This window comes from Aspergillus sclerotioniger (genome assembly GCF_003184525.1).
Source record: "Aspergillus sclerotioniger CBS 115572 chromosome Unknown BO94scaffold_15, whole genome shotgun sequence".
NCBI lineage: Eukaryota > Fungi > Ascomycota > Eurotiomycetes > Eurotiales > Aspergillaceae > Aspergillus > Aspergillus sclerotioniger.
This window is the reverse complement of record NW_020291005.1, coordinates 901,594-925,000: the sequence shown is the minus strand read 5'-3', so window position 1 is coordinate 925,000 and position 23,407 is coordinate 901,594. Positions and strand designations below refer to the sequence as shown.

The 23,407-nt window shown below is 52.4% G+C and overlaps 8 protein-coding genes across 8 annotated transcripts in view; 4 read left to right on the top strand and 4 right to left on the bottom strand.

Annotated features, from left to right (window-relative positions):
- Nucleotides 1-308, top strand: part of BO94DRAFT_535770 (uncharacterized protein) — a 1,411-nt gene extending 1,103 nt beyond the window's left edge. The window contains exon 1 of the mRNA XM_025611860.1: nt 1-308. This exon is cut by the window's left edge and continues 1,103 nt beyond it. Within this exon, the coding sequence (XP_025467220.1) occupies nt 1-111 (111 nt within the window). The 3' untranslated portion in view covers nt 112-308.
- Nucleotides 309-855: 547 nt separating this feature from the next.
- On the top strand, nt 856-1,701 carry BO94DRAFT_493456 (uncharacterized protein; the record flags this gene model as incomplete). Its single annotated transcript, XM_025609202.1, has 2 exons — nt 856-1,135; nt 1,195-1,701. Coding segments are annotated over exons 1-2 (735 nt in total), but the record flags the coding sequence as incomplete, so codon positions are not given.
- A 1,792-nt stretch (nt 1,702-3,493) lies between these two features.
- BO94DRAFT_535769 (uncharacterized protein) lies at nt 3,494-4,555 on the bottom strand. Its single transcript, XM_025611859.1, has one exon. The coding sequence runs from the start codon at nt 4,358-4,360 to the stop codon at nt 3,896-3,898; it is 465 nt and encodes a 154-aa protein (XP_025467218.1). The 5' UTR covers nt 4,361-4,555; the 3' UTR covers nt 3,494-3,895.
- Nucleotides 4,556-5,073: 518 nt separating this feature from the next.
- BO94DRAFT_575665 (uncharacterized protein) lies at nt 5,074-6,667 on the top strand (the record flags this gene model as incomplete). The annotated part of the gene is made up of 3 exons (XM_025615093.1): nt 5,074-5,499; nt 5,631-5,743; nt 6,379-6,667. The coding sequence occupies 3 exons, from the start codon at nt 5,074-5,076 to the stop codon at nt 6,665-6,667; spliced, it is 828 nt and encodes a 275-aa protein (XP_025467217.1).
- Nucleotides 6,668-13,157: 6,490 nt separating this feature from the next.
- Nucleotides 13,158-13,579, top strand: BO94DRAFT_88181 (uncharacterized protein). Its single transcript, XM_025617725.1, has one exon. It carries the CDS (start codon nt 13,305-13,307, stop codon nt 13,542-13,544), a length of 240 nt encoding a protein of 79 aa, XP_025467216.1. The 5' UTR covers nt 13,158-13,304; the 3' UTR covers nt 13,545-13,579.
- A 1,401-nt stretch (nt 13,580-14,980) lies between these two features.
- BO94DRAFT_597382 (transcription factor domain-containing protein) lies at nt 14,981-17,495 on the bottom strand (the record flags this gene model as incomplete). Its single annotated transcript, XM_025616273.1, has 4 exons — nt 14,981-16,395; nt 16,441-17,152; nt 17,213-17,365; nt 17,410-17,495. The coding sequence occupies 4 exons, from the start codon at nt 17,493-17,495 to the stop codon at nt 15,103-15,105; spliced, it is 2,244 nt and encodes a 747-aa protein (XP_025467215.1). The 3' UTR covers nt 14,981-15,102.
- Nucleotides 17,496-17,777: 282 nt separating this feature from the next.
- Nucleotides 17,778-20,113, bottom strand: BO94DRAFT_535767 (putative copper amine oxidase). Its single transcript, XM_025611858.1, has 4 exons — nt 19,748-20,113; nt 19,114-19,690; nt 18,096-19,066; nt 17,778-18,043 (listed from the first exon to the last, which is right to left on the bottom strand). Exons 1-4 carry the CDS (start codon nt 20,077-20,079, stop codon nt 17,908-17,910), a joined length of 2,016 nt encoding a protein of 671 aa, XP_025467214.1. The 5' UTR covers nt 20,080-20,113; the 3' UTR covers nt 17,778-17,907.
- A 311-nt stretch (nt 20,114-20,424) lies between these two features.
- BO94DRAFT_575663 (uncharacterized protein) lies at nt 20,425-22,540 on the bottom strand. The gene is made up of 2 exons (XM_025615092.1): nt 20,970-22,540; nt 20,425-20,920 (listed from the first exon to the last, which is right to left on the bottom strand). Exons 1-2 carry the CDS (start codon nt 22,050-22,052, stop codon nt 20,558-20,560), a joined length of 1,446 nt encoding a protein of 481 aa, XP_025467213.1. The 5' UTR covers nt 22,053-22,540; the 3' UTR covers nt 20,425-20,557.
- Nucleotides 22,541-23,407: the final 867 nt, after the last annotated feature.

Here is a 23,407-nt window from a genome sequence, read left to right as displayed (position 1 = left end):
GCCGCATTGAAGACAATCTATCACAGCTTCTGGGTCAATCCCTCATTGCCGTTCTGGAATGATATTCGGAGCCCTTACTATGAGGTCTTTCGCCAATTCAGCTCCTGTTGATTTTGGTCGGTGTGATGGTGAACCGGAAATGAATTGTTTATGGATTATGCTTGGTCACCATGGAGGAAAATCTTTCTTTGTATTCCTGGTGGTAGTGTCGTTCTTCGACTTTACGGGCTAGAATGGTTAGTGACTGTGTCAGAGGTCACATCTTTGTCCTTCACGTAGGTAGCTAGGCAGCAATCAATCAAGCAACCTACGCATCTCGTTTGTTTGTATGGTCCAATGGACCTACACCCACCCTTCCAGCGAAGTCCATACAGTGCTTACTAAGACGTTCTCGAATCACGTGACGTATCACGCACGAGGGATCGATCGGGGGCGTCATCGGACGAGACTTCCAGCTCAGGAGTGTGAGGGATGGAAAGCCCACGAAAACTGCCACCAGGCTGGCATGGCTCAGACATGCGCTGGACATGGATAGTACTCTGAAACACTTCGCTGAAGTAAGTGAATCGGCGAGAGTGGTAAAGGTGAAACGGGCCATTCACATGGCCGGTGAGCCGTCAATAGTAGCCACGTGATGACGGAGACGTGGCGCCTTCTGCAGTAGTCGTAAAGTTGTGAACAATGCAGAAATCGATTCTACGTTGGTATGTATGACATGGTTTTGACGACCGCCTTTGCCAAGTCCCCCGTTGCGGTTACCTGATTCAGGTCCTGCAGAAACAGTGCTTTCTCTCTGTGATATGTGAGAGATCCAGCCAACAGTCAGCCGTTTTATCACGTCTACTAGCCTTGCTTCAACCGTTTCCCTCTGTTTCCTGCGTCCAAAGTCACGGCTGACAATCAGCTCATGCCCACTCCAGAATCTCCGACAGCGTCGGCCCCAGCAAGGAGCAGACAGTCACGCAGAACACGAATCACGAACATGGCCACTTCGAGCGCCGGCACATCCGATGTGTCTAGTACGTTTTCAGTGTGCACAAACCTCCGGATGAAGGAGCTATCGGATAATAGCTGTTGGGTATGCGGGGCACCTTATCCCCGGATCGCGCAAATGATCGCCAAAGACGACCGTCAGGTATAGACTCGTATAATATCCAGCAACCGTTCAGCCTATGTTGATTAATAGATGTATAGGCAGCACTGTGGCTGGAACGCGGCCTGATAAATTTCTCCTTAACATCTGTAGCAAATGCCATTGCGCTCTGTGGCACCTGCCACATCATGTTCGGCTGTGCTTTGGACCCAGGGGTATCCCTGAACCCGACCGATATCCGCTTTTTCTTGGACTCTGAGAAAAAGGACCGTGAAAGAAGACGCCATGCATCCAGAGATGGGAAAGTTGCCATCCGTGAGGTTCCGACAGCGGACATGTACAAGGCCCACCAGATACTCTACGTGGATCTGACCCCATCAGCGATTGGTGGACTCTATGAGCCCGTCTTTCTTCAACGGTACCTAGCTCCACATGTATCTGTGGACATCACTGAAGAACTTCGAGTACCCCATGAGTGGCATGGCGCCCCTTTGGCAGCACTTCGGCGGTGCTTTCCTCTCTTAGGAAGTGGCAGGATTGGTGCCTTGAGCAAAAAGCAACGTCTCGAACTCCAGGAGTTGAGAGATTTGTATTTCCTGGATGAGGAAGCAGTAGCGGACATCGAGACTATCTCCGGCAACCGGGCACGTTCTGTTGATTTAGATACCGTTCAAGAAAATGATTCTGAACGGCCTCCAAAACGCCACCAGCCAAGCCAGGGTCTGTCAAAGAGAATTAAGGAAGGTCAATCCTCGTCCTGGGTGCTTGGCCCCGATGTCTCCGCAAAGGAGGTTATGGCACGCTTCGCTCCCCTTATTCAGCCGCCGGATGACACGGACCTCAGGCTGTGAATAACACTTTCCCGATTGCTGGCGGTGGTCATATGGACTGCTCCGCCGACAACACATTTGCTTCACACGTAGCTAGCTAGGCAGCAATCAAGCAACCTACGCTTTCCTTTCATCGTATGATTTCAAGTATTATACCAGTAGACCAAAAATACATTCCGCTGATCTCTGGAGAACAGACGGAAAAAGAAGGGAGGCGCTACAGCCACACCGGCCAGGCTACAACCACACCTTCTATCTTTTAGTATAGGTTTAACTCGCATTGCATAAATGGTAGAATAGTATTCTCAATACGCTGATATCAAACCCGCAGGCGATCCGCTACGTCGCCGAATCCATGCTGCAAACAGGCTTGCTCGGACAGTTCAGCCAGGTAGAGTTGGATCCCGACCCTGATCCTGACCCTGACCTGGACATGGACCCTGACTCGAGCCATGAACACACAGGCCTAAGGGCATTGGGGATAGACGCTGAAGACGATGGGTAGAGGCCTCAAACACGCCCTGGTTGATTCGCCAGGGCATACACGCATACCAGTATAATAACACGCAGGTTGGAACCAGGAATGAGAAGCGGAGAACGGAGGGTGGATGGACTTGCAGGCAGCTGGTCATTAGTTGCGCATTAAAAGTGCTTATTTAGTTGTGTTTTGCTGCGTTACCGACTTCTTTCTATACGCGTGGCTTTTGTGTTGTTTCACTGTGAGATTTGGTATTTGTGGGATTTGACAGGCGTTCTGGCTTTATATTCTTGCTTCAACGGGAAGCGCCTACATAGCTAGCATCACACTTAGCGGGCTCCATTAGGCTAATAGAATATGACTTGACTTGACTTGACTTGACTTGACTTGACCATTGAGGGCGATCTCTCCGTAGGGAGGCTTGGACAGTACAGACACTGGCCTCGTTTTCATGGTGCTGGAGGAGCGGTGGTACTGGTAGCTTTCTCCTTCTAGATTGCGCTTCATCTTTGCGAGGGCCTCACACGGGCTGCTTCGGCTGGTACGGGGGAGGATTGTCACGGAGGGCCGGGGCTTCAGTTGCATCTCTGCTAGCTGTATCTTGCGGTCCCTCCGGGCTGCGTCTTGTTGATGCTTTCAGTCCACGGGGGGGCGATCCAGGACGCTCCGGGGGATGTTTGTAAGGAGGCCAGTTTTTACCTCATCTTCTAAGGTTAGTTGGTTCGGCCAGACTAGTTGACCATTCCGACAATTCAGCAGGGTATTGTGCTTGGCAAACCACATCCGGCCCAGGATGGCATCGTGCCTCCCTAAGTCCAGTATAAGGAATGGGGTCTCTGGAAACGGGCGACCGTTAACTGTTAGATTTAAGTAAATCACATGTGTCAGGTCTGTGGCCAGCTTCCTGTCGAAGCCCGTCACGGGGGTGGCCTTGCTTAGGGGCTAGATTGGGATCTTAAAGTGTCGTGCTAATTTAATAGCGAAGGTAGTGTCTACTAATGAGTAGGCGTTGGCTCCAAAATCAGTAAGTGTACGGGCAGGAACAGCGATACCATCATTAGAAAACAGAGTGGTGATTGTAAAACTATTACTGTCATTCCCTAACAGGTCTCGTAGGTCCACTGTGCTGGCTTGAGCTTCCAACTCGTCCAGGAAGGAGTCTCTTTTAGGCGTCGTCTTTTGCTGACTCAGGTTCCTCCTTCGGGGCCTCTAGGGCCTTTACCTGCATGGTCTTCTTCTTTGGACATTCTCTGCTCCGGTGGCCGGGTTCCTTGCAGTAAAAACACTTCCCTTCCTTCATCAGGGTCTCCCTATCCTCGGGTTCCATGCTAGAAGCGCGGGTGGGAGCTTTAGAGGCCGTGTTCTCAAGGCTTGAGGCAGCCGGGACGGTGCGAGGGCCACGGGCCTTTCCACGACTGCCAGCAGTTGCGGTGTTGCCCTTGGTACGGTATCTCATCATGTCATCGACAAGGTCAGCGGAATTGGCGCACTCTTTCACATAGCGGTCAAAGGAATGCTCCTCGTTGTTGAAACTGTACAGAGTTGCCTCCTTCGTTTAGGAGGTATTTTGTTGTACAAGTCTTCCTTCCAAATATCCTCACTGATCCCTGCCTCCACAGCTAGGTAACGGAAGTTTGAGATAAAGGCGTAGAACTTCTCTCCGACCCTCATACGCAGTCCACTGTACTGGCGACGGGCGTTACGGGCTTTGTTCGGGTCGGTAAAGATCGCAATCTCCTGGCTCTGTCTGTCTTGGACGTCGAGGAGATTGCCCCTTTCAGTCTCCAGGTTGTTAAAGATCTGTAGCAGGATATCGAAGGTCTGCTTCGGGTCTCTCTTGTATCGGGAGTCGAATTCAGGTTGGTTGAATCTGTCTTTCCAGTCTGGTTCGCCAGGGACCATCGCGGAGAGTCTTCGGTTGCTAGCAGGGGCAGGAGTCTGGCCACTTTCTCTAGCCATTTTGTTTGGTTCGTCCGGTCGGCTGGGTGGGTCGTGTTTGGCCGTTAAGCGTCGCCAAGAACGCGAGTGGGGGGACTGCTGACGGCTTAGCAGGAGCTGACTGTGTACAGCAGTAGAAAAGAGGTAGAGAGGACGCTTAAAGTTATGAGACGGCCGTTCAACACAAAATGAAGTTGTATTGGTACTAACTACTCGAGAACTTTAAGCGTGAAGAGGAAAAAAGGAAAACAGAAAGTGTTGTGGGCGTCCGCTAAAGAAAAACAACACTGGCGACGTCAAAGCAAACAGAACAAACAGGATGACGTAAGCGTCACGTGATACCTGGCGGAACTGCCGTCACAGCGAAAGGTGTGGTTGTAGCGCCTCCCTAAAAAGGTTATACTTGTGACAGCTGCCGTGTCATGGGCCTAGCAGTAGTGCGCTTACTAGGTGTCCAAGGGGTTGCGAAGTGCCTCAGTATGAGGCTCAGAAGCCTTAGAGCTAGAATCTCTACTATTGCAAAGCGCGCTATATTCGCTTTGCAATGAAGCAACTTCGATAACAATCACAATGACGCCACCTGAATGTCATGGGTGAATGATGGGTGACGGTGGCAGTGACTCATATCAAAATCCCTGTCAAAAATAATCCTTCTAACTTTACAACACAATATCCAAAATCCATCCTATTAACATCTCCATTCTCATCACATCAAACCATACAAGCGACCAACCATGTGGGCCTGCAGCCTGGAAGGACGAGTCTTCGAAATCGATGGAAGAACAGTGAAGATCGAAGAGCAATTCTCCGAGGTATTAGACAGGGAACTGGGCCAGCGTCATGTTCTAGCAAAGTGTAGAAACACTTTGACTCAAGTATCCTTCTTCCTCAAGATACGCTATGAAATGAACCCGAAAGACTTTGATTTCGACGATCACAAGGAGATCCTAGAGATCGCCGAGCAACATTACTGCCATGAAACTGAGCCTGTCGAACTCTTGGGCAACAAGGAACTTGGACTAAAATATATCGCCCACGAAACTCAGGACCAGCCTGAGTGGATGCCTTATCCCGGCGGCTATATCGACTTCCTGGTCTTGAGGACTCCCTTGGGTCAGAAAGTCGATGACATCCAACACCTGCTCACTGATAAGCAGTTGGTGAGTATCCGAACTCAGCTCGCGAACATCTTGGAGTAAGCTAATTGACCATCTGGGGTGGATTTATATCTTACTAACGAATGCTTGCCACATAGGACGTTGCGAAGAAGGATTATTAACTGGTCATGCAGCACGCCAGTTATCTCAACTACGATAGCACCACGGACAAGCTTTATCTAATCGACCTTGAGGGCCTCGCATACATCAACTCGGCCACGTCTGTTGTGGTCGATGAGGAGAGCCCGTTCGTGGAAGCTTACAACATCTGGCGTGCTCCGTACAAAAAGCCCGCGAAGGCCCCCGAAACACGAAAGGAGAACCTCCCCCCAAAGAGAGCCTAGGGATTGGTTGTTTGGCGGGTGATACTGTTCTGCGCATTTCCTTCTCTAAATAGCTATCATTGCCTGTTCGTTAACTTGGCAGGTTTAGTTAATTGAAATCTTATTGAACATGGACTATGTTGGAAGGTAGGCTCAGGAGGAGCAAGATGGAGGAAGTAATCTTGAACTGATGAGGTCTAGCTAATCGTTATGGGGTCCTGATATAGGGGAAGTAGTAGTATGGTACCACGTGACTGCTTACCGGCTATTAGAAACTTCAACACCGCTTTCTAGACAGGAAGGTGTGATTGTGACTGATCTGACAGGTTATAAGCCCTCGTGTCCAAAAAGATCAGGTTTTATTGTTTTTCTAGCAATTCTATCCCCTAAATGGCTATATGCTTTGGTTTTAATACTTTTTAAGCGACTAGCGCAACGTCGCAGCGTTCCGGACACGTCTCGCCAGCTTGGCAACTCCCCCCCCCCCCCCCTCCCACTATCAACCACAACGCTCACCGTGCAAGCAGCGCGGCTACACGGTTCACTATGACATCGATAGCCAAGGATCGTTCAATATCGACGTTAACCAAGCGATTCTAAAACTGAAGGGTCACAACTGGCTCACCTGGCAGCGCAGCCTACGAAATTACCTGAAATCACGCGACGCACGTTCTTGGGAGCTCGTTCGTGGCCCCTACACCGCACCAGAAGAGCCTGATTTCTATCCAGAAGATGCCAATGAAATACGACGCGTGTTCGCTGCAGATTTTGAGGAAAGTGAGATGAACCCAGTGATGTCAACATCAAAGAAGCCATACAAGAAGCGAAGGAGCGATATCAACAATTAGAAACCCACTATGATAATAGCTATAAGCATTGGATTCAAATAAACTACTTTGGACTAGTAATTCTCAATGCTACAGTTAATTCAAGTCCTGCATCATATTTCCAACACTGCGATACTGCTTGCGACCCGGATAACATTCTTTGTGACGAGTATGATTTCCCTGACTTTACAACACCTGTCTGTTTATATAGTAAAAAGATGTCAATCCGCTAAAATGACATAAGCAGTCATGAAATCTTTCCTACGAAGTACACAGACGCTCTGAAATGCGCTCCGAAACGCCAAATTGATTGATGACTACAGTAAACTCCTGCAGTTCTTTAATGCAATACAAGATGTTCCTGCACCGCAGACCGTTCCTACAAATCGGTATATGACACGGAACGATACATCTGTCGCAACCAGCACCCGTTTATACTCTATTCTCTCAGTTCGAATGCTCTCACAAGGACCCGTTCTCACAAAACGGGCTGTCCATTCACGCTGTCAGCCACAAGCTTAAAGATGACGATAGGAACCACAGGTCCAACTTTAATAACGGCAACCGTGGTCGTGGTGGTCGAGGTCGCAGATGCGGGCGTAGACCTGGTTGATTGTCATGTGTTCGACTATTTTGTTAAGCAGCTGGGAATGGCGGATTTCTCTATATCATGTAATATGTTCAGGAAGCCTCCTGGCTTCAATTTTATGGTTTCCCTCTAATCAACCAACAAACCGGATCACCAAACGCGGGCAACAAATGCCTCGCAACTACATCCAAAACATCGAAAGGATCGAAGCTCTTATCGATCAAGATGGCGACACCATCATGATGGATGTCTAATGGTGAGTTGTTACTGTCTGGCTACTGATGTGTATTATGGAGACTGACTGGTATTAGGGCATCCATCCAACCAACCAAACCAACCCATCGAACCAACCAACCTATCAACCAACCAACAAAGGCATTCAGCGGAGGATACAAAGGAAATCAGGGAACCAAGAGCAATCAGCGGAGGAAAGAGAAATCAGGGGATCAAGGCAATCAGCGGAGGAAAACAAGGGAAATTGGGGTTCATGTTTTGTGAGATTTTTGTGGTATCATTGTGGAGGAAACAAGAAGAAGAAGGGAAAGTTTGTGGTGTTGTGTCTCATGTGTTGTTGTTGTTTGTTTGTATGGCTCACCCTGGTCAGGTTTTTACCTTGCATGGAAAGACTAAAGACCATGCAAGGAATTTTCCCTGGCTCATCTACCCAAATGGGGGGGGTGTTGTTGAAGAAGAAGAAGAGAAAAAAAGAAAAAAGAAAATGGAAAAGGTCCAAAGACTGCTGCATGTTCCTTCCTATGTAGATGATTTAGGCTTGTAGAGCTTTGTTTAGGTTAGCATTGCTCGTGAGATGTGATAAGGGTATGGAGGGAACTGGATGGCCTCGACTTGGTGCGCGTAGTGTCTACAGTATGGTAGTAAGCCCTTCTGTTGCGGCCGCCGTCTTTGCTATGCTCTGGATGGCTGACTGGGCCCAGCCCGTTTGACCTCGACTACGTACAGGCTTCAAATGCCAGGGATCTCTGCCTACAAAACACCGTCGTCAAGCTCAATAACCACAACGTCACGCCTCAGAATCACCCCGCTGGTGGAAGACACCAAGCGGGCTAAAGGGCTGATGTGTGATGTGGTGGTCACTATCCCAGCGACCAGGTTACATGTTGGGTTAACCTTCACCCCGCCAGAACCACAAACTTCAACATAAGCTTGGTAACCTCTTCTTGCCCCACCTGAGGAGTCACAATCCCCATGAAAGGATGACATCTGACCTACACGCGCTGAGGTCACGTGACATTGGGAGCGTCTGCCATCACATACATTTCTGTGCATGCAACCTGGAGCGTACATTGAACGCTTCAGTAGTGGCGCTGCCTGCGTTCTCCATGGATATATATATCCCCTCATCCCCCTCGGTCAGTTAGCTTCTCTTCGTGCTCGATTCACTTGTCTTTAAGTGACCGACCTTCTACACTCGTCTACAATACTTACAGACAGTGCGCAGCACTACTTGGCCTCTATCCAGCCCTAGCTACGTCTTTGTTCGTCGGCTACTAGCCATAGCACTCTCCCCCACGCATATCAATTTCCACCCTTGTTGCAATTACCAGCGATGGAAAAAAAAATAATAGAAAAAAAAAAGCCGTTAAGCCGCCGACAAGCATCGCTTAGCGAACAGAATAACTGCCTCAGGCACTCCAAGTAAGTCCCCTTGTGTGCATTGTGATCGTCGTGGTCAAAAGTGCGTCATGTCTTCCGCAAGCGTCAGGGGCGCAGCGTGCGTTTCGATAGCTCGAAAGTGCGAGCAGCGATTTTACCCTGACAAGGAGTGGGATACATGTCGGAATCCCCGATGGCGATCCCCGATGACGACTAGGCAGTCACGTGATGCTACACCGCTACTTCCCCTATATCAGGCCACCGTAGCGATTAGCTAGACATCATCCATGATCACTTCCTCCTACATCTTCCTCCCCTTGAGCTGTCCTCCCGACACTACATGCTTGCAGGGAAGGACTCGAGTAGCTAGTGAGCTGGCAGCGCAGCAAAAGCGGATGAAGGATCTGCGAGAGGAACTAGGTAAGATGACAACTGGAGTGAAACGATGGGAACAATGCTTTGAGTTCATCAATGAGCGTATCAGATTGAGGATTCAGCACGAGTCAAAAGTACTCGATGAAATGGAACATGAAGACTGTTTGATGGGTTCCCACGTACCTTCAGCAGTATCAAAGCATTTCCACTCGACGAGGTAATGTCATTTGTTGTTGATTCGTTGTTGGTCAATGATTGCGTCACCCTCATACTCTTCCTTGGGTCCCTCATCGATGTCAACTTTCTTCGCAACCTTCGCGTCTTTCGGTACTCGCTCCAACAGGGAAAACGGAAAACTGATTGGACTTGTTGGATCGTAGTCCGTAGCTTGTCTTGTGCAGGCACTTGGGAGAGGGCCACTTCTTCCAACCACGCCCTAATCGATCATAGCTCGGATTGGGGACGGTGGAATGGCAAAAGGCTCAGACGTGCCGGGACGTAGTTTGCTTTGAGCGGTATTCTCCGGGCTACCAAAGAACATAAGTCTGTATTTACAATTCTCTATATTCACTGTAGGCAGGCAGACCACATGGCCTCTTTCTTCGTGGTCATCACACGGCGTCTCTTCTCTCTGTACGTCGTACCCGTCTTATATCATCTACTTTCTTTCTCCTCCTCTTCTCCTCCACTTACTCTCCTCCTCTTCTCCTCCGCTGCCTCTTCTTCCTCACTCAAGATTACACATTACATCCTACGAGCACCAGCACCACGTGTGTGGGGTAAAGGGTGACCATTGACGAAATCACAACCCCCTAACTAAGGACATAAACCCCATGACCACGCCGAGCCTGGAGAATACAAACAAGTGTGTGTTGGGACACGGAGTGACTCGATGCCGAAGCCACGGCCCCCTAACTAATGACATAAAGTCCACAGCCGCGCCGAGCCTGGATGACAGGAAGAAATCTCCGTAGAGATAGCAAACCCCAAGATCCTCCCACAAAAATCTGGCAAGAAAAGCAGACCCCCCAAAAGCAAAGTTGAACAAAGGAAAATCTAAACATAGGAAAGGACAAGAAACGACACCCCACGACACCATACAAAAAAAAAAAAAAAAAAGGAAAACACCACATCACACCACGCACACACCACACGCACCATACAAAACCAAAAGAAACGACATCAAAAACAGCACTTTTGTCTAACCACCCAACTCCCGACTCCTGCCAGCTCATCCCGAGGGCTAAACACCAAACTCCGGACATAAGAAAGAAACGACACTACTACCCAACCGACCAACGCCCGCCAGAACCCGCCAGAAAAGCAAATCCCCCCCTTGATATACACGAGATATCAGCCTCCCCCGGATCCCCCGACACCTGCAACCCCTTCGCTGAACAACCCGCCGAGCCGTTGACAATCCCAGTTCCATCGATAGCCGCTGTCGCATCGCCGAATGTTGTCGCTAGCCGAACACCGCATTGGTCGCTTGCTTGATTCTGTCGTACGATCCATGTATGTCGCCGTTCGAGCCTTCTTCCAAACCGTCAATAAATCGTTGCTGAATAAGCGTGGTTGCCGATTCCCCAAGCCCCTGCTGCCCACACAGAAACCCAGTTCCTCCAACAACCCCAAACGCTTATCCGGTCGTTTATTCGCTGTCATTTGTCGGAATGGCCGTCACGTCGACACCCGGGGTACCGTTATCAAGTCGAAAAAGCGAAAAGGGCGTAAAACCTGTTGTAACGTATCGCAGCGGTGTTCGGTGCTAGACATTCGTTGGTAGCCGGTGCTGATCGATTGAGTGGAATCTGGGGTGCCTCGATCACCCGTTGGGAGTTCGATGTCGTCTCTCGCCCTGACCTGTGACCTGGCCTCAGCAGTAAAGAGCCCCAACTTGACTCCGGTACAGTCAAGCCGGGAAAAAAGGATAAGAGATACAAAAGATAATATATACAGCAATAAGTTATACAAAAAACGAGAAGAAAAACACATCAAGGAGTGACAGCAAAGAAAAGAAGCCCGTTCAGAAAGAAACAAACAAACAAGGAAAAGGAAAGACTCACCTACCAGCAAGACCTGTGAACGTCCCGCGTCTTGAGGATCCACCGATCCACCGAGTGGACAACAACGTCCTCTACGAATCGAACCGTCTTCCTCGGCTTATCTGAATGAGTGGACGTGGGCCGAGTCCGCACAGGACAACGAGTGGGAATGGCTGAAGCCACAGGACAAGAGGGAATGGCCGAAGCCACCGGGGGGGGGACGAGGTCGGGGGATGTAAGAATGAGAGGACGTGGCCCGAGGAACCACAGCAGGACCGGTGCCCGAAGAACACCGATATACACGAGGGGACGTGGCCCGAAGGACCACAACAGGACAAGGGATACATGTGCCACGAGGCACGGAACGAGTGGACGTGCCACAAGGCACAGGCAAATGAGAGGGGGAGGGGATGGTGGGAAGACGACGGGGCGCACGCGGGGTGGTGCTGGCAGGCAAGGGAAACGAACCAGAACAGGCAAACGAGAAGAACGAGGGACAGAAACGGGCATCGAGACAAAAGAAACGGGGGTGCTCACCTAGGGCACCACAATCAAAGAACGGAAGCCTGAATAGGCGGGTAAAGGAGAGGACTGTCGGAGACCGACCGGAGCGGAGCGTCGCAAAGGATGTACCGGATCCTTTACGGCGCAGGAGAGAGAGAAGAAGGAAGAGAGGGAGAAAGGAGGGACACACAGACGGGCCATCTGCGGTCCTCCTGCAAGGGAGGAGGGGGAGGAGAACGACATCGTCGAAACGATATCAAAAGGGAGGCAGCAACGAGAACAAGATAAACGTGAGAGCGAAAAACGGTCTACGTACCGAGCACAAGTGGCATGGGGAGGAGAAAAGAAGAAGAAGAAGAAGAAGAAGAAGAAAAGGAAATGGGAGAAACGAGAATGGGAGGGTTATGGCTGGTGCTGAAGGAAGGAGCGTTCAATTCCCCCTGCCCTAATGGTATATACAACTCCATCCCAATTTCCCTCGGCATGCCGAGAGTTGCAGCAAGAACAGACAAATCCCCTTACTTGCCATTGAACTAGCGTCTTATCTGGCTCTTGCAAATTCTGCCATCCTCCTCTAGGCATCCTGTGCACAGTAAGTCCTGACATCTCCCTTCTCGGACTGCCTCGACTCAATAGAGCGAATGATAATGGCCTTGAGGAAGTGGCCAGGTCTCCCAAATCTACACGATCAACCCATCGGCGAGGCGATCTTTAATCTTCGCAGACACTTCCATGGCTTAAGAGAGCATGCCCCCAAGTACCCCAAGGGTCCATGCAAGCATCAACCATTACAGAGCTCGCTGAAGCGGTGGATAATGTACTCCGTGTTGTCTCAGAGCAAGGCTTGATGAACTGCCGCTTTGTCACGGGCAAGAGGCTTGAAGCTTGGGAATCCATCAGTGCAACCGCTCAATTAAGCTCATCCCCAGACAACGCTCTAAACCGGTCAGCATCACCGTGGTCTACGTCCCCATAATCTCGCTCCAGTACCCTGGAAACGCCCAGTCAACCTGCACCCCGCGATATCTCCTCCGCATGAACCCATAGAGAAAACATACATGGCGAGAAATTGCGTGACGCCTAATACACCACCAGACGACCAGAACAACGAGTGTCGCGTCCACATTTGCTGTGACAACGTCACACCTCCCTACCTAGGCGTTCCTGGTCGGGTCATTTGCAAGCAGGTGCAGAATGCGGTTTTGGCGGCACTGCAGGACGTGACAATCTGCGCGGTACAAGTGCTCCGGTCCGGGGATCTGGATGTCTTCATCAGAAGCTACGAAGACTCAGAAACACTAGTGACGCGTGGACGCGGCGGCTCAAACAAAGACAGTAAACACATATCATTAGTGACTTTTAGTCCATCCTAATCTACAGCATTCCACGGAACTGATTTGCCAAACAGTCTCTAACCAACGGGGATACCAGACGACCGTTTCTAGACTAAGCCCCGGAGATGTCCGGAGCATGCATCCTTTACATAGGGTAGGCTAGACATCACAAAGTATTGAAATCCAAGAACTCACTAATGATCAGTTTCTACCGGCCAGAGAATGCAAATGCTATCCTGCACGCTGTTATTATCTATCCACACAGCACTCCATTACGTACAGAACTATATAATCCCAACAGTCTCTTGATACAGTGTGTTCTAAACCCTTCAATTAAAATATCTAACACTGCTGCATCTTCCCTGCTCATTGTCTTTTCAACTGAGGAGACTATGGTAAGACTAATTGTCCACGTTAACCCAACCGGAGTGCGCTAATTGTCAGGGTCTACATACTCCCACTGACAAAAGCCTATACGCAAAAAGTCTCAAACGAAGATTAACGTTACAAGAAATAATAAGGCCAAATACCACCCAGGAACATCTCCCGGCTCCAGCAGAAGTTCCAGCACTTGCTCCCCTTTTCCCTCCAGCTCAGAAACAATCCAAGTTCAAGCCGAAGCGCGGTATGAAAGCCCGACCAACCCACTCGGAAGAATGAAGCCACTAGGCACTCCGTCACAGAAAGCAAGGCTAGCAAGCAGATCAAATAACTAGAGCAGAAGTGAGACTTGAAGACGTCAACTCAGCGCAGTGCGGAGATATCGCGTGACTTCATCCTGCCAACATATAATAGATGGGACTTGAGTTCCCCTGGTGATTGGACAGATGGTCTCTCAAGTGTTCAAACCAGATTCCAACACTGGGCATTCAACTATATTCGTAGTGAAACTGAGGCCCTGGGAGTCTTTCTGAAGCAGCCAAGAAAGAGTTTATCAAGCGTCTCAACAATTACTGTATCCAAATTGATCATGATGAAATCATCTCCAGCTTTCAACCTTTCCCGAGACATCACTGTGTTCAAGAATTGGGCATGTGCTTTTTTTTAGTGGCAGTATTTTCCAGCTTTCACCAACCCTGTCTGGTACATCACGCCTGATCCAATCATCGGAGCCAATGAGCAACACAATTTAGCACTCGACTTGATGAGTTGCATCATCAGATTCGGGACAGTAAGTCCATTTCCTACACTTTCCATCTGTCGCACTCAATCTTCAGACTAAAACACCATCTCATGCAGCCGGACCGCGTTACATCCAACCATGGCGCCTATGGACAGCCCGTTTCGGCAACGTAGAAACAAGACGAAAGAATAACTTCGCTGAACAGATACATACTCAAGATTCATGGCAAAGATTGATATGTAGTAGCAGGCCCATCTATGATTATCTTATTTGGTAGCTCTTGAATTTCCCTGCATCTAAGAACCTCTCCTATTCACGCTCCTATCTTTCACGTGTAATGTGTATCACCGTCCTCCTGGCAACTGATCACCGGAGACCCGCAGGAACACAAACACGATCTACACCATACTTTGTATCACCACGGTACAATACGTAGGTCCCCTGTGATAGTGAGTTCCACGTCTTCATACACCACAGTAGACTGTGAAAGTCCGACTAGATGACTTGCTTGAATGCTTATTTGGATTGCAAACAGGAGTTGTACCAAAGCCGCTGAGAAGAGTGGCGACCGACTTTGATGGGGTGCGCAAGTGGTCAACGGGAATGACCGTACCCATGGACCAATCATTTAGTGTGTCAGGGACGGGTGGAGTCAAAGGGCTGCAGCCTGGGGCAGAAGTGACGTCAATCACGTGATGTTTATCCCGCAAAGCCGACTGTCGTCGTCCTCGGAATAGATCCGCGTTCCGTCTGCACACTGCAGACGCGAAGCCCAGGTCCGAAGGAAGAGTGGCGCCCCCCACATCCTGGTTTCTCAACTATCCCTTGGCAGTTGGCACGAAGACTCATCGAGCCGAAGAAAGCCTACTGTGTCATAACAAACCCGCCATCACCCTCGTCAGCGCCTCATCCTCCGCATTCAACGCCTCGATCCCCGCCCCGTCCGTCCCCGCCTCAGGCACCACCCCCTCCGCGACCTCGGCCTGCGTGCGCGGATCAAAGTAGAACCCACCGGCCATTTCAAAGAAACTCGTGAGATCCTCGCAGCTATTCTGATCGACAGGTGCGGCGTCCGTAGGTGTCGCAAATGACCAGAGAGCGGATGGCTGTGGAGTTGGGAGGTTTGATAGTTGGTGGTGGTGGTGGTGGTGCTGTGGGTACGGAGATTCCATGGGGTTAAAGGACATGGAGTAATCGGCCTCAGAGGTGGGTGCTGCGGGTAGTTTGGGGTGCTGGAATGGTTGCTGGAGGGTTGGATTGGTTTGCCCGGGCGATTTGCTGCCCAGGTTCAGCCGGATGAGTTTCAAGCTGCGGATGATCTTCTGCAGGCGACGGGAGGTGCGGGATCGCGTGGAGGATCGGCGGACCATGTCGACGGCTTTGTAGAATTCCGGACGACAGACTTGGCTGAATCGGGATGGGGAGTGTAGGACGGCGAGGAACAGCGCCGCCAGGGCGGAGATGAGGAAGTAGTTGAATGGCTCGGGTCGTTGGAAGTAGATATCCGAGACCCGACTGAAGAAGTCGAGCATGTGCACGGTAGTTTTGGCGGTTTCGACGGCGATCGACGCACTCGGGACACTTTCTTCGATGCTCTCGGCGTTGAATAGGTATTGCCGGTATACGAGGATGCGCAGCTGGTTGGCTTGGAGCGCTAGCAAGACCTGTAGCATCATCATGCTGTCGGCCTGGGGATTGGAGCCAGTTGAGGATCGCTGGGACGGGTCGAATCGCAGTTCCGGCGGGATGGACTGGATCCATTGTTGGACCTGGAAGTCGAGGTAGGAACAGTAGTCGGCGGTGGCAGCTCGAGGACGTGTGCGCCAGCCCACGACCAACCCCCAGATCTTGGAGCTGAGTCGTGCGTACGAGATCATGCAGGTCAAGTAGGGCGTGGCAGTGCCCGGCTCGGGCAGGTTGGTATCCATGTCCGAGTCCTGGATGGCAAATGGCAAGCCGGTGCCAAACGACCATTTCCGGTCCAGCACGTAGATGCACCAGAACAGTCGGCTGGCCCAGGTTCTATGCAACTCGCCCGGGAACACGCCGCCGGTCTTCAGCCATGTCTCCTGGCAGTGCAATCCAAGCTGGACCGAGCCCCGGACCGCAGAGCCGATGGTCCGCCAGGCAATGACCTCGTCGTCGCGGTAGGAATGGAAGATCGACTGTCTCTGTTAGTGAATGTCAGCGGCGCAGCCGGGTGAACTCACCACCAGAGTCAGGATGAGCAATTCTTTCATGTCCACCTCCGGCATCTTGTACCGCGTCGCAAACTTGTCCTCGACGCTGTCCGCCAGCCACGCCGCTCGTTCGCTGCGACCGTGCGATTCCGCCAGCAAAGCCGTCGCGACAATGATCTTCAGCACCTCTGCATCCCGAGCAAAGAACCAGTCCTGGTCTTTCGCATTGGGGGTGGTTGCATTGGGCCCATCACCCTCATCCCGAAAGTACTCGACCACGTACGCACGTACACTATCCAGGTCCACGCACGGATAGATCAGGCCCACGGTATGTTCGTAGACCGTCACGAGTCGGAGCGTCTCTGTCAGACCCAGGCATCGAAGAGAATCGCCAGGCACGGCCTCGGATTCCGGGGCAGGGGCCGGACTAGGGGCTGCTGCTGAGTCCGACTCGTCGGCATCACCGTCGCTGTCCTCGGATGGCTTCTGTCGCCCCGTGAGTCCAAACTCCGCACTGGTAGGACCGACGTAGGTGGGGGATTTGGGCCGGTTTAGAATCCGCTGGAGACCCACGTTGGCCGAGGTAGACGAGGTGGTCGACATGGAGGTGAGAATGCTGGCATTGTTGGCAGGCGTGGCCACCGAGGTTGATTCCAGCTGGCGGAGGCGAGCGGCCATGTGACGCATCTCTCGCTGTAGGGTTTCGATTTGCTGGTCGACAGTCTGCAGTCGACTAGACAGTCTAGTGACAGCCGTGTAAGTACTGACTCGAGATAATGATCTCGGGTGATGATGGGGCTACCTGTCATCTTTCACGGGGTCCTCCAGCGAGGGAGACGCCGTGTTGGCGACGGCGTGCGCATTGGGGGTGTACACGCAGCGCACGTTGTCGCGAAGGCAACGCGAGCACACGGGCTCGCCGCCGCATTTCAGTTTCCGTCGCTTACATTCATTGCTAGGAGCGTCAGCTAGGGCCAGGGTTGAGACAGAATGACGCACCAAGCGACCTGGGTATATTTGGCGCGCTTCTTGGTCCGAGACGGTTCCGGCGTGTGACTGCCTCGCTTGGAGGACGCGCTCTCCATGTCTAATTAGCGAGCGGCACAATCCAATCCAAGCAAAATTCAACCGGGCGTGATACACTCCACTAGGAAGATAGGAGGGATTCCGAAGGTATGAGGGACCACGGGGATTCGGAAAGGAGGCCACGAGGGAGGCGAATTTTTTTAAGTTGGATTCCGAGCAATCCGAGGTCGGCGCGGCGGATCGCTCGTCCTCCGCTGATTGGCTCTGATGCTAGTACTCTTGACTACGTTAATTTCATCCAGGCCGTCACGGGTGGCTTATAAGGCTGATAAGTATACTGTGTAGAGAAGTTGATTTGTGGGGCACAGCCATCGCCAATGGCACTAATGGATTCCAACTAAGAACCGGTCCCACCTGGTAGTAGCAAACTATATGTACAGTGATTCGTAACTCGTGTCCAAAACTCATCCCCTAGATATGCGCGGGTCGGCAGCAATCGTTACCGACAACCCGCGACGAAACATTCTTGTCCGACGGCACATCCAACGACGGGTTGGCCGTGAAGAAATCCGCCGGTCGGATCATCAGCTGGAAGATTTCCACGGGCCTAGTTCAATTAGCGCTGCAATCAATCCCCAGCGGTGACAGGGTCAACTTACATCACAGGCCAATCCTCCACCCGGGGGTTGTGAGTAATGCCAAACGTGCTCCAAACCACGACATCCGTGTCGGCCACCGAGTCGCCGCGCTTCACGGCATCCGACACTCCCTCGATTTCCTCCTGACTCTGGAGGGTGTAGCGGCCTCCCGCGTACAGTTCCCCGTCGCGGTACTTCGTCACCCACACGTGGTGCTGAGCAAACTGCGCCCGTCTCGCTTGGATCGAGTTCGGGTCGGCCAGGAGGCGCTGCGTCGCCAGAGGGATGAACTTGTATCCAACCGGTTTCTGACTGATCGGGTTCGTCTTGTGAGGGTTGACCATCTTGACGGTCCGGTTGAGCTCCGGGGCAGCATCGAACCAACCTGCGCGCTCCACCGTTTCCGTAGTGACCTTGTAGAAGTTGCCGTTGGGGTTGGTCATGGCGTTCATGGGCACCGGATGCGACTCTTCAATCTGCACCGAGTTGCTGGGCCCATCAATGGCCGGGTCAATGCGCACACAGAAGATGTGCTGGTGGTTCTGGGCCAGAACTCCCCCACTGACCACGTTGCCGTATTCGCTGACCTTGCCGGGGTCGATGTTCACCACATTCAGGATACCGGTGGCACGCGACTCAACGGTGATGCCGCCCGCTTGGTCGAACTTGTAGGCAAAGATGTATTCGTAGTTGGCCAGGGTGATGATGAACTGCACAACCAGCTCACGGTGACGGGTCACCACCGCGCGACCGGTGCGCCAGTTGGAGTGCTTCCAGCCAATGCCGTTGTCCTGCTCGTGCAGGCAGATGGCGTTGGGCATCTTCTTGGCCGAACCATCGGGGCCGGTCATCACGGCGTCAAAGTACTTGATGACACCGAGGCAGTCGCATCCGATCGAGAGGTTGTTGGCCATGTTACCACCACCGCCGTCGCCGAAATCGAAAGCCTGCTTGCGATGGAACGGGGGTCTGGGGTCGGCGTAAGGCACAGTCTGTCCGAGTCAGCTAGAACTCCGTGCTGGGAGAAGGTCAATCTTACCATCTCACTGATGCTCAACCGGTGCATCACGCTCCGACCGTCATACCACACGTCGTGGATCGTAGCACCTTCTCGGGGGTTGAAGGCAACGCGGAAGCGCCATTTCTGCCACTCAACAAGCGACTCATTGGTGATACGGAAAGATGGGCCCTCTGGCTGCACCACGTTCAACGGCTTGAGGTCCTTGCGAGTGCCACCGGGAAGCAGCTCGGGCACATAGTCCGAGTCCTTGCAGTGGCCGATGATGTCCCGCTTGAAGGTCTGCTCGGTCAGGCCATCGCCCTTACCGCCTGTTGCCGGTCGGTCAACCCGGATGATCTCCTGGGTGAGCGCATCCATCACCGGGATGATAGGCAGCGGGTAGGAGTAGAAGTTGGCGTCGGGGTTGTTCTTGCGCTTGTCCGTGGCAAAGCACAGACCCTGGAAGTATCGGCGCTTCTCATCGACGTAGTCCAATCCACCATATGGCCAAGGCTCGATGACCACCTCGAAGCCTTCGGGTAGGTCGAAGTCGGCTAGGGCTTGTTGGAAGAGAGGGGAGGCAAAGCAACGCTCGACGAGGGTATCAAACTCGCTCCTAAACGACGGCCATGGTCAGCCATATTCGATGAGGGCAATCTCCAAGGGTGTGTACAGAGTCAAAGAGGCGTGGTGCTCTTTGCCAACCACGCGGTGCTGAACACGCCGGCGGGTTCCCACATCGACAATCGACTCCTCGAACGACGGGATGCGATCGCTGCCGATGACATCGTACTGGCACAAAGCCAGACGGGGCGGACGAGGAGACGTCGGACTCAGACGACCGGAGTGCTCCAGGGCGAGGAACTCGAGTAGCTGGGCCTTGGGCGGCTCCGACAGGTAGATCTCACGGAAATCGACGACAGTATTGGGGTGCTCCGCGAGAACAACATCGCGGGCCAGGTTGGTCTCCTCCTCGGAGAGGATTGCAAGGGGATGAGGAGCCATTGGAGAGAATGTGAAGAAGGAGGGAGGATGAGGACGAGAAAGAGAGAGGGAGCAATTGGAATATGCGGGGAAGCTCTGCGTATTTGTATCATTGGTATTGCCCCCGGCGTATGCCTTGCCTCTTTGGGCCTGGCCGCTGCCTGGCTCGGAATGTCGGAATCAGCGGAATCAAATCCACGGCGGCCAATGGCGGAACGCGGCCGTCACTGGCGAGGTCCGATTGGCGCCCGCGGCCGATAGTGTCACGATACGAGATGATACGATATCGCTATCGCCGTCGATAAGTACGACGAGTACGGAGGAGCTGGGGGTCGATTGCAAATACGGCTGTGTAACTGCCGATGTGAGGCCAGCAATGAATTATCTATTATAATTAATATGGCATGATCCAGGGCATCTATCATATGTACATTCGTCAAAAAAAAACATGGACCTTTCGCCGGTCCGACACCCCCAGCAAATCCCTCCATCACTCGCTCTAAAAGATGCGCTTCGTGCTGGGCTTCACCCACTGCGCCTTCTCGCACCGGTGAGATGCCCGCCAGCGCTGGATCTTGTCCAGGTCCCATCCCGATGACAGCCGCACGCTCGAATCGCCCAAGGTCTTCTTCGCGCCCAACCGCATGGTCCGAACAAAGACGCAGTGTCCGGAGGAGTCATAGGTGAAACTGAGACACTCGGGATGATCATGGCACCCGGTCTCGCAGGCCTCGAAGGAGCCATGTGCCGGCGACTCGGGGGGCTCCTGCCAGCCGCCCCAGTCGCCGTTGTCCCAGTCAGGCATGTAATCTACGCTCCCCAGCTTTAGATACTCGAGCAAGTCGGCGTACAGCAGAGGACGCTAGAAGAGATGTTAGCCGCTGACCCAGAGGAACGACGAGAGTACTTACAGTTCGATCACGTTGATTCTCCCATCGCATCAAACCAGTCATGTCCGACAACAATGTCTTGTGCATACTAATCACTGGCTGGCACCAGTGTGCATCATCGAACGGGATTCCGTGGAGTGGATGAGGATTGAACATGGGCCAGTAGCCCGACAGCTTCACACCTTTCTCGTGCAATGCCCAGCCGAGGATCGAGTCGCCGCAGCAGTCTGCTTTGACGAGCTCCTCGTACTGCTGGCTCAGTGGCGGTTGAATGTATTCCCCATGTAGCCCAACCTCCCGGAACACCAGCTTCTTCATGGCGGCGCTCGAAATGACAAATCCGGAGCCACCGTAGGCGAAGTAAGAGACCTTCTCCTCATTTAGTCGCCGTCCGGGAGATGGAGAGCCCAGGTATAACGGAACATGCGGGTCCAACTGATCCAGCAACCGGAACATATTATCCCAGACCATGTAGGTGTCAGATTCTAGAAAGACGAACCAGTCCGCCGTCGGATTGATTTCGTGGGCGCGCTCGACCATGGGCAGAAACTTGAAGCGATCGAGGCGCCATCCCTGCGGCCCCGCCACGAATCGGTCATCGCCTCGCTGAAGCGCATCGTAGGCGTCAAAGTCGGAGGTATTGGCGCGGAAGGACTCGGGAAGGGTCGCCAGTATGTCGTGGACGTGATGGCCTTTGATTTGTGACTCGCGATCGGACACGATGATGAGGTTTGGGATGCAGCGGGTCACGCTAGATATTTGCGCGTCGATGCGATCTGCCGGCTCCGAGGCGCCGATTTTCAGAACAATCTGGATGCGGGACAGCAGATAGGAGGGGAACGAGTCGCAGAGTTGGTCGTCATCCAGCATGGAGTTCTGGACGCGAGGGAAGCGGCTGGTCGTCTCCCAGTCCCAAAAGCCGGGTTCATTGTTGTTCGAGTGGTGGTGATACAGTGAGGAGGGGTCAAATGAAGATGGACCTAGCTCGATTTTGAAGACGGAGGTGGCTACGACGAGGAATAGAATCAAGGCGAGAATGTTGGTGACTTTGCGCGACGGCATCGCCAGGTAAGGACGCCGCCAGGGGGTCGGTTCCCGCCCCATGTTGTGTAACGTGGAAGGGACGGATGACGCGGATAAGAGGAGGCTGGTTAAATGGGCAACGAACAATGCGAGAGACCAGGTCAGAAGTGGTAGACGGGTGTAGGCATAGCAGCACTCTCGAGACTCAGCCCGCGCGGGAGGAGACAATCGAGTGAATGTAATCGTGACGCATGGGGAACAGCGGAGAACAAAGAAGAGGGTGTCAGAACGAGATGGAGCAACCCAGAGGAGCGCAGGGGTAGTTTAATAGGTAGTTGAGGAGGATGTTAGGCCGGAGTGGATGAGCGGACAACAGATATGCAATCTAACGGCGGAGGGCTAAAGAGTGACTAGAGAGTAAAGAGACCCTGAGTGGTGCCTATCAGTTGTGGTGAACTTGGCATGGGTAATAAATAATAATAGGGCTGGGCCTTGGCACGCGGCCTTTTTCGCCACACCAGACTTGACTCCAGATCAAAACAAAAGAGAGCTAGATACCTCAGTCACTTTCTTTCTTATCGGTGATGATGTCTTTTATTTCTCTCCGTAAACAAAACCACTTGAAAGAGATCCTACTCTACCGAGTACCACCAGTTGTTGAGCGATGGCATCATGGCACCCAAGCATGGCGCCCCGCTTCGCCTCGCTGATAGGCTGTGAGTGCCCCACCATTCAATCCGCTGACCTATAACAACCAATCAGAACAACGGATGTCACCCGGCGTAAGATTGCCCGACCATCATGACGGCACCGCTACCGCCGGAGTCCCGCCTGAAAACTCTGGTGAGGGACGGTAGCATTATTTCATTTCACCCTCAAGGTTTTTCTCTCGGTCGCTCACTAGTACTCACTCTCTTTGTCCTCTTTATCCCGTCTCAATCTACGTAATACCTCCATCGACCCCACGGCAACGGGATTGCTGTCCCGAACCACACCCAGGGACAACTGACAACTGACAACTGACGAGAGGCACGGTGTGACCCTGACCCGCACGGTGGATGCAACCAACCCTGTCCCTCTTCCCTGCTAGTGGATGGCTCCAGACAGGGGGATGCTGATACGGTGATATCCTCGACCCTATCGCAGTGGATCCCCATCAGGCACAACTGCCAGGAACAGCCGAACCCCTTAATAAGTTAATCCTGGTAGATAGGACCTGGCCGTCAAGCCGTGGATAGATAACAAGGGAAAGCCCAGGGTCTAGATCGCAGTGGATGCGTGGAAGCTCGGATGCTGTCACAGACTGCAGCACTATTGTTTGAGGGAGTGCACCGAGTACGGAGTAGATACGCCGAACCACAACATCCGGATATATTGTGGCCTCAGGCAACAATCCCACCCTGGCCTAAGTGGCCTTGGCTGCAGCAACTTTATCA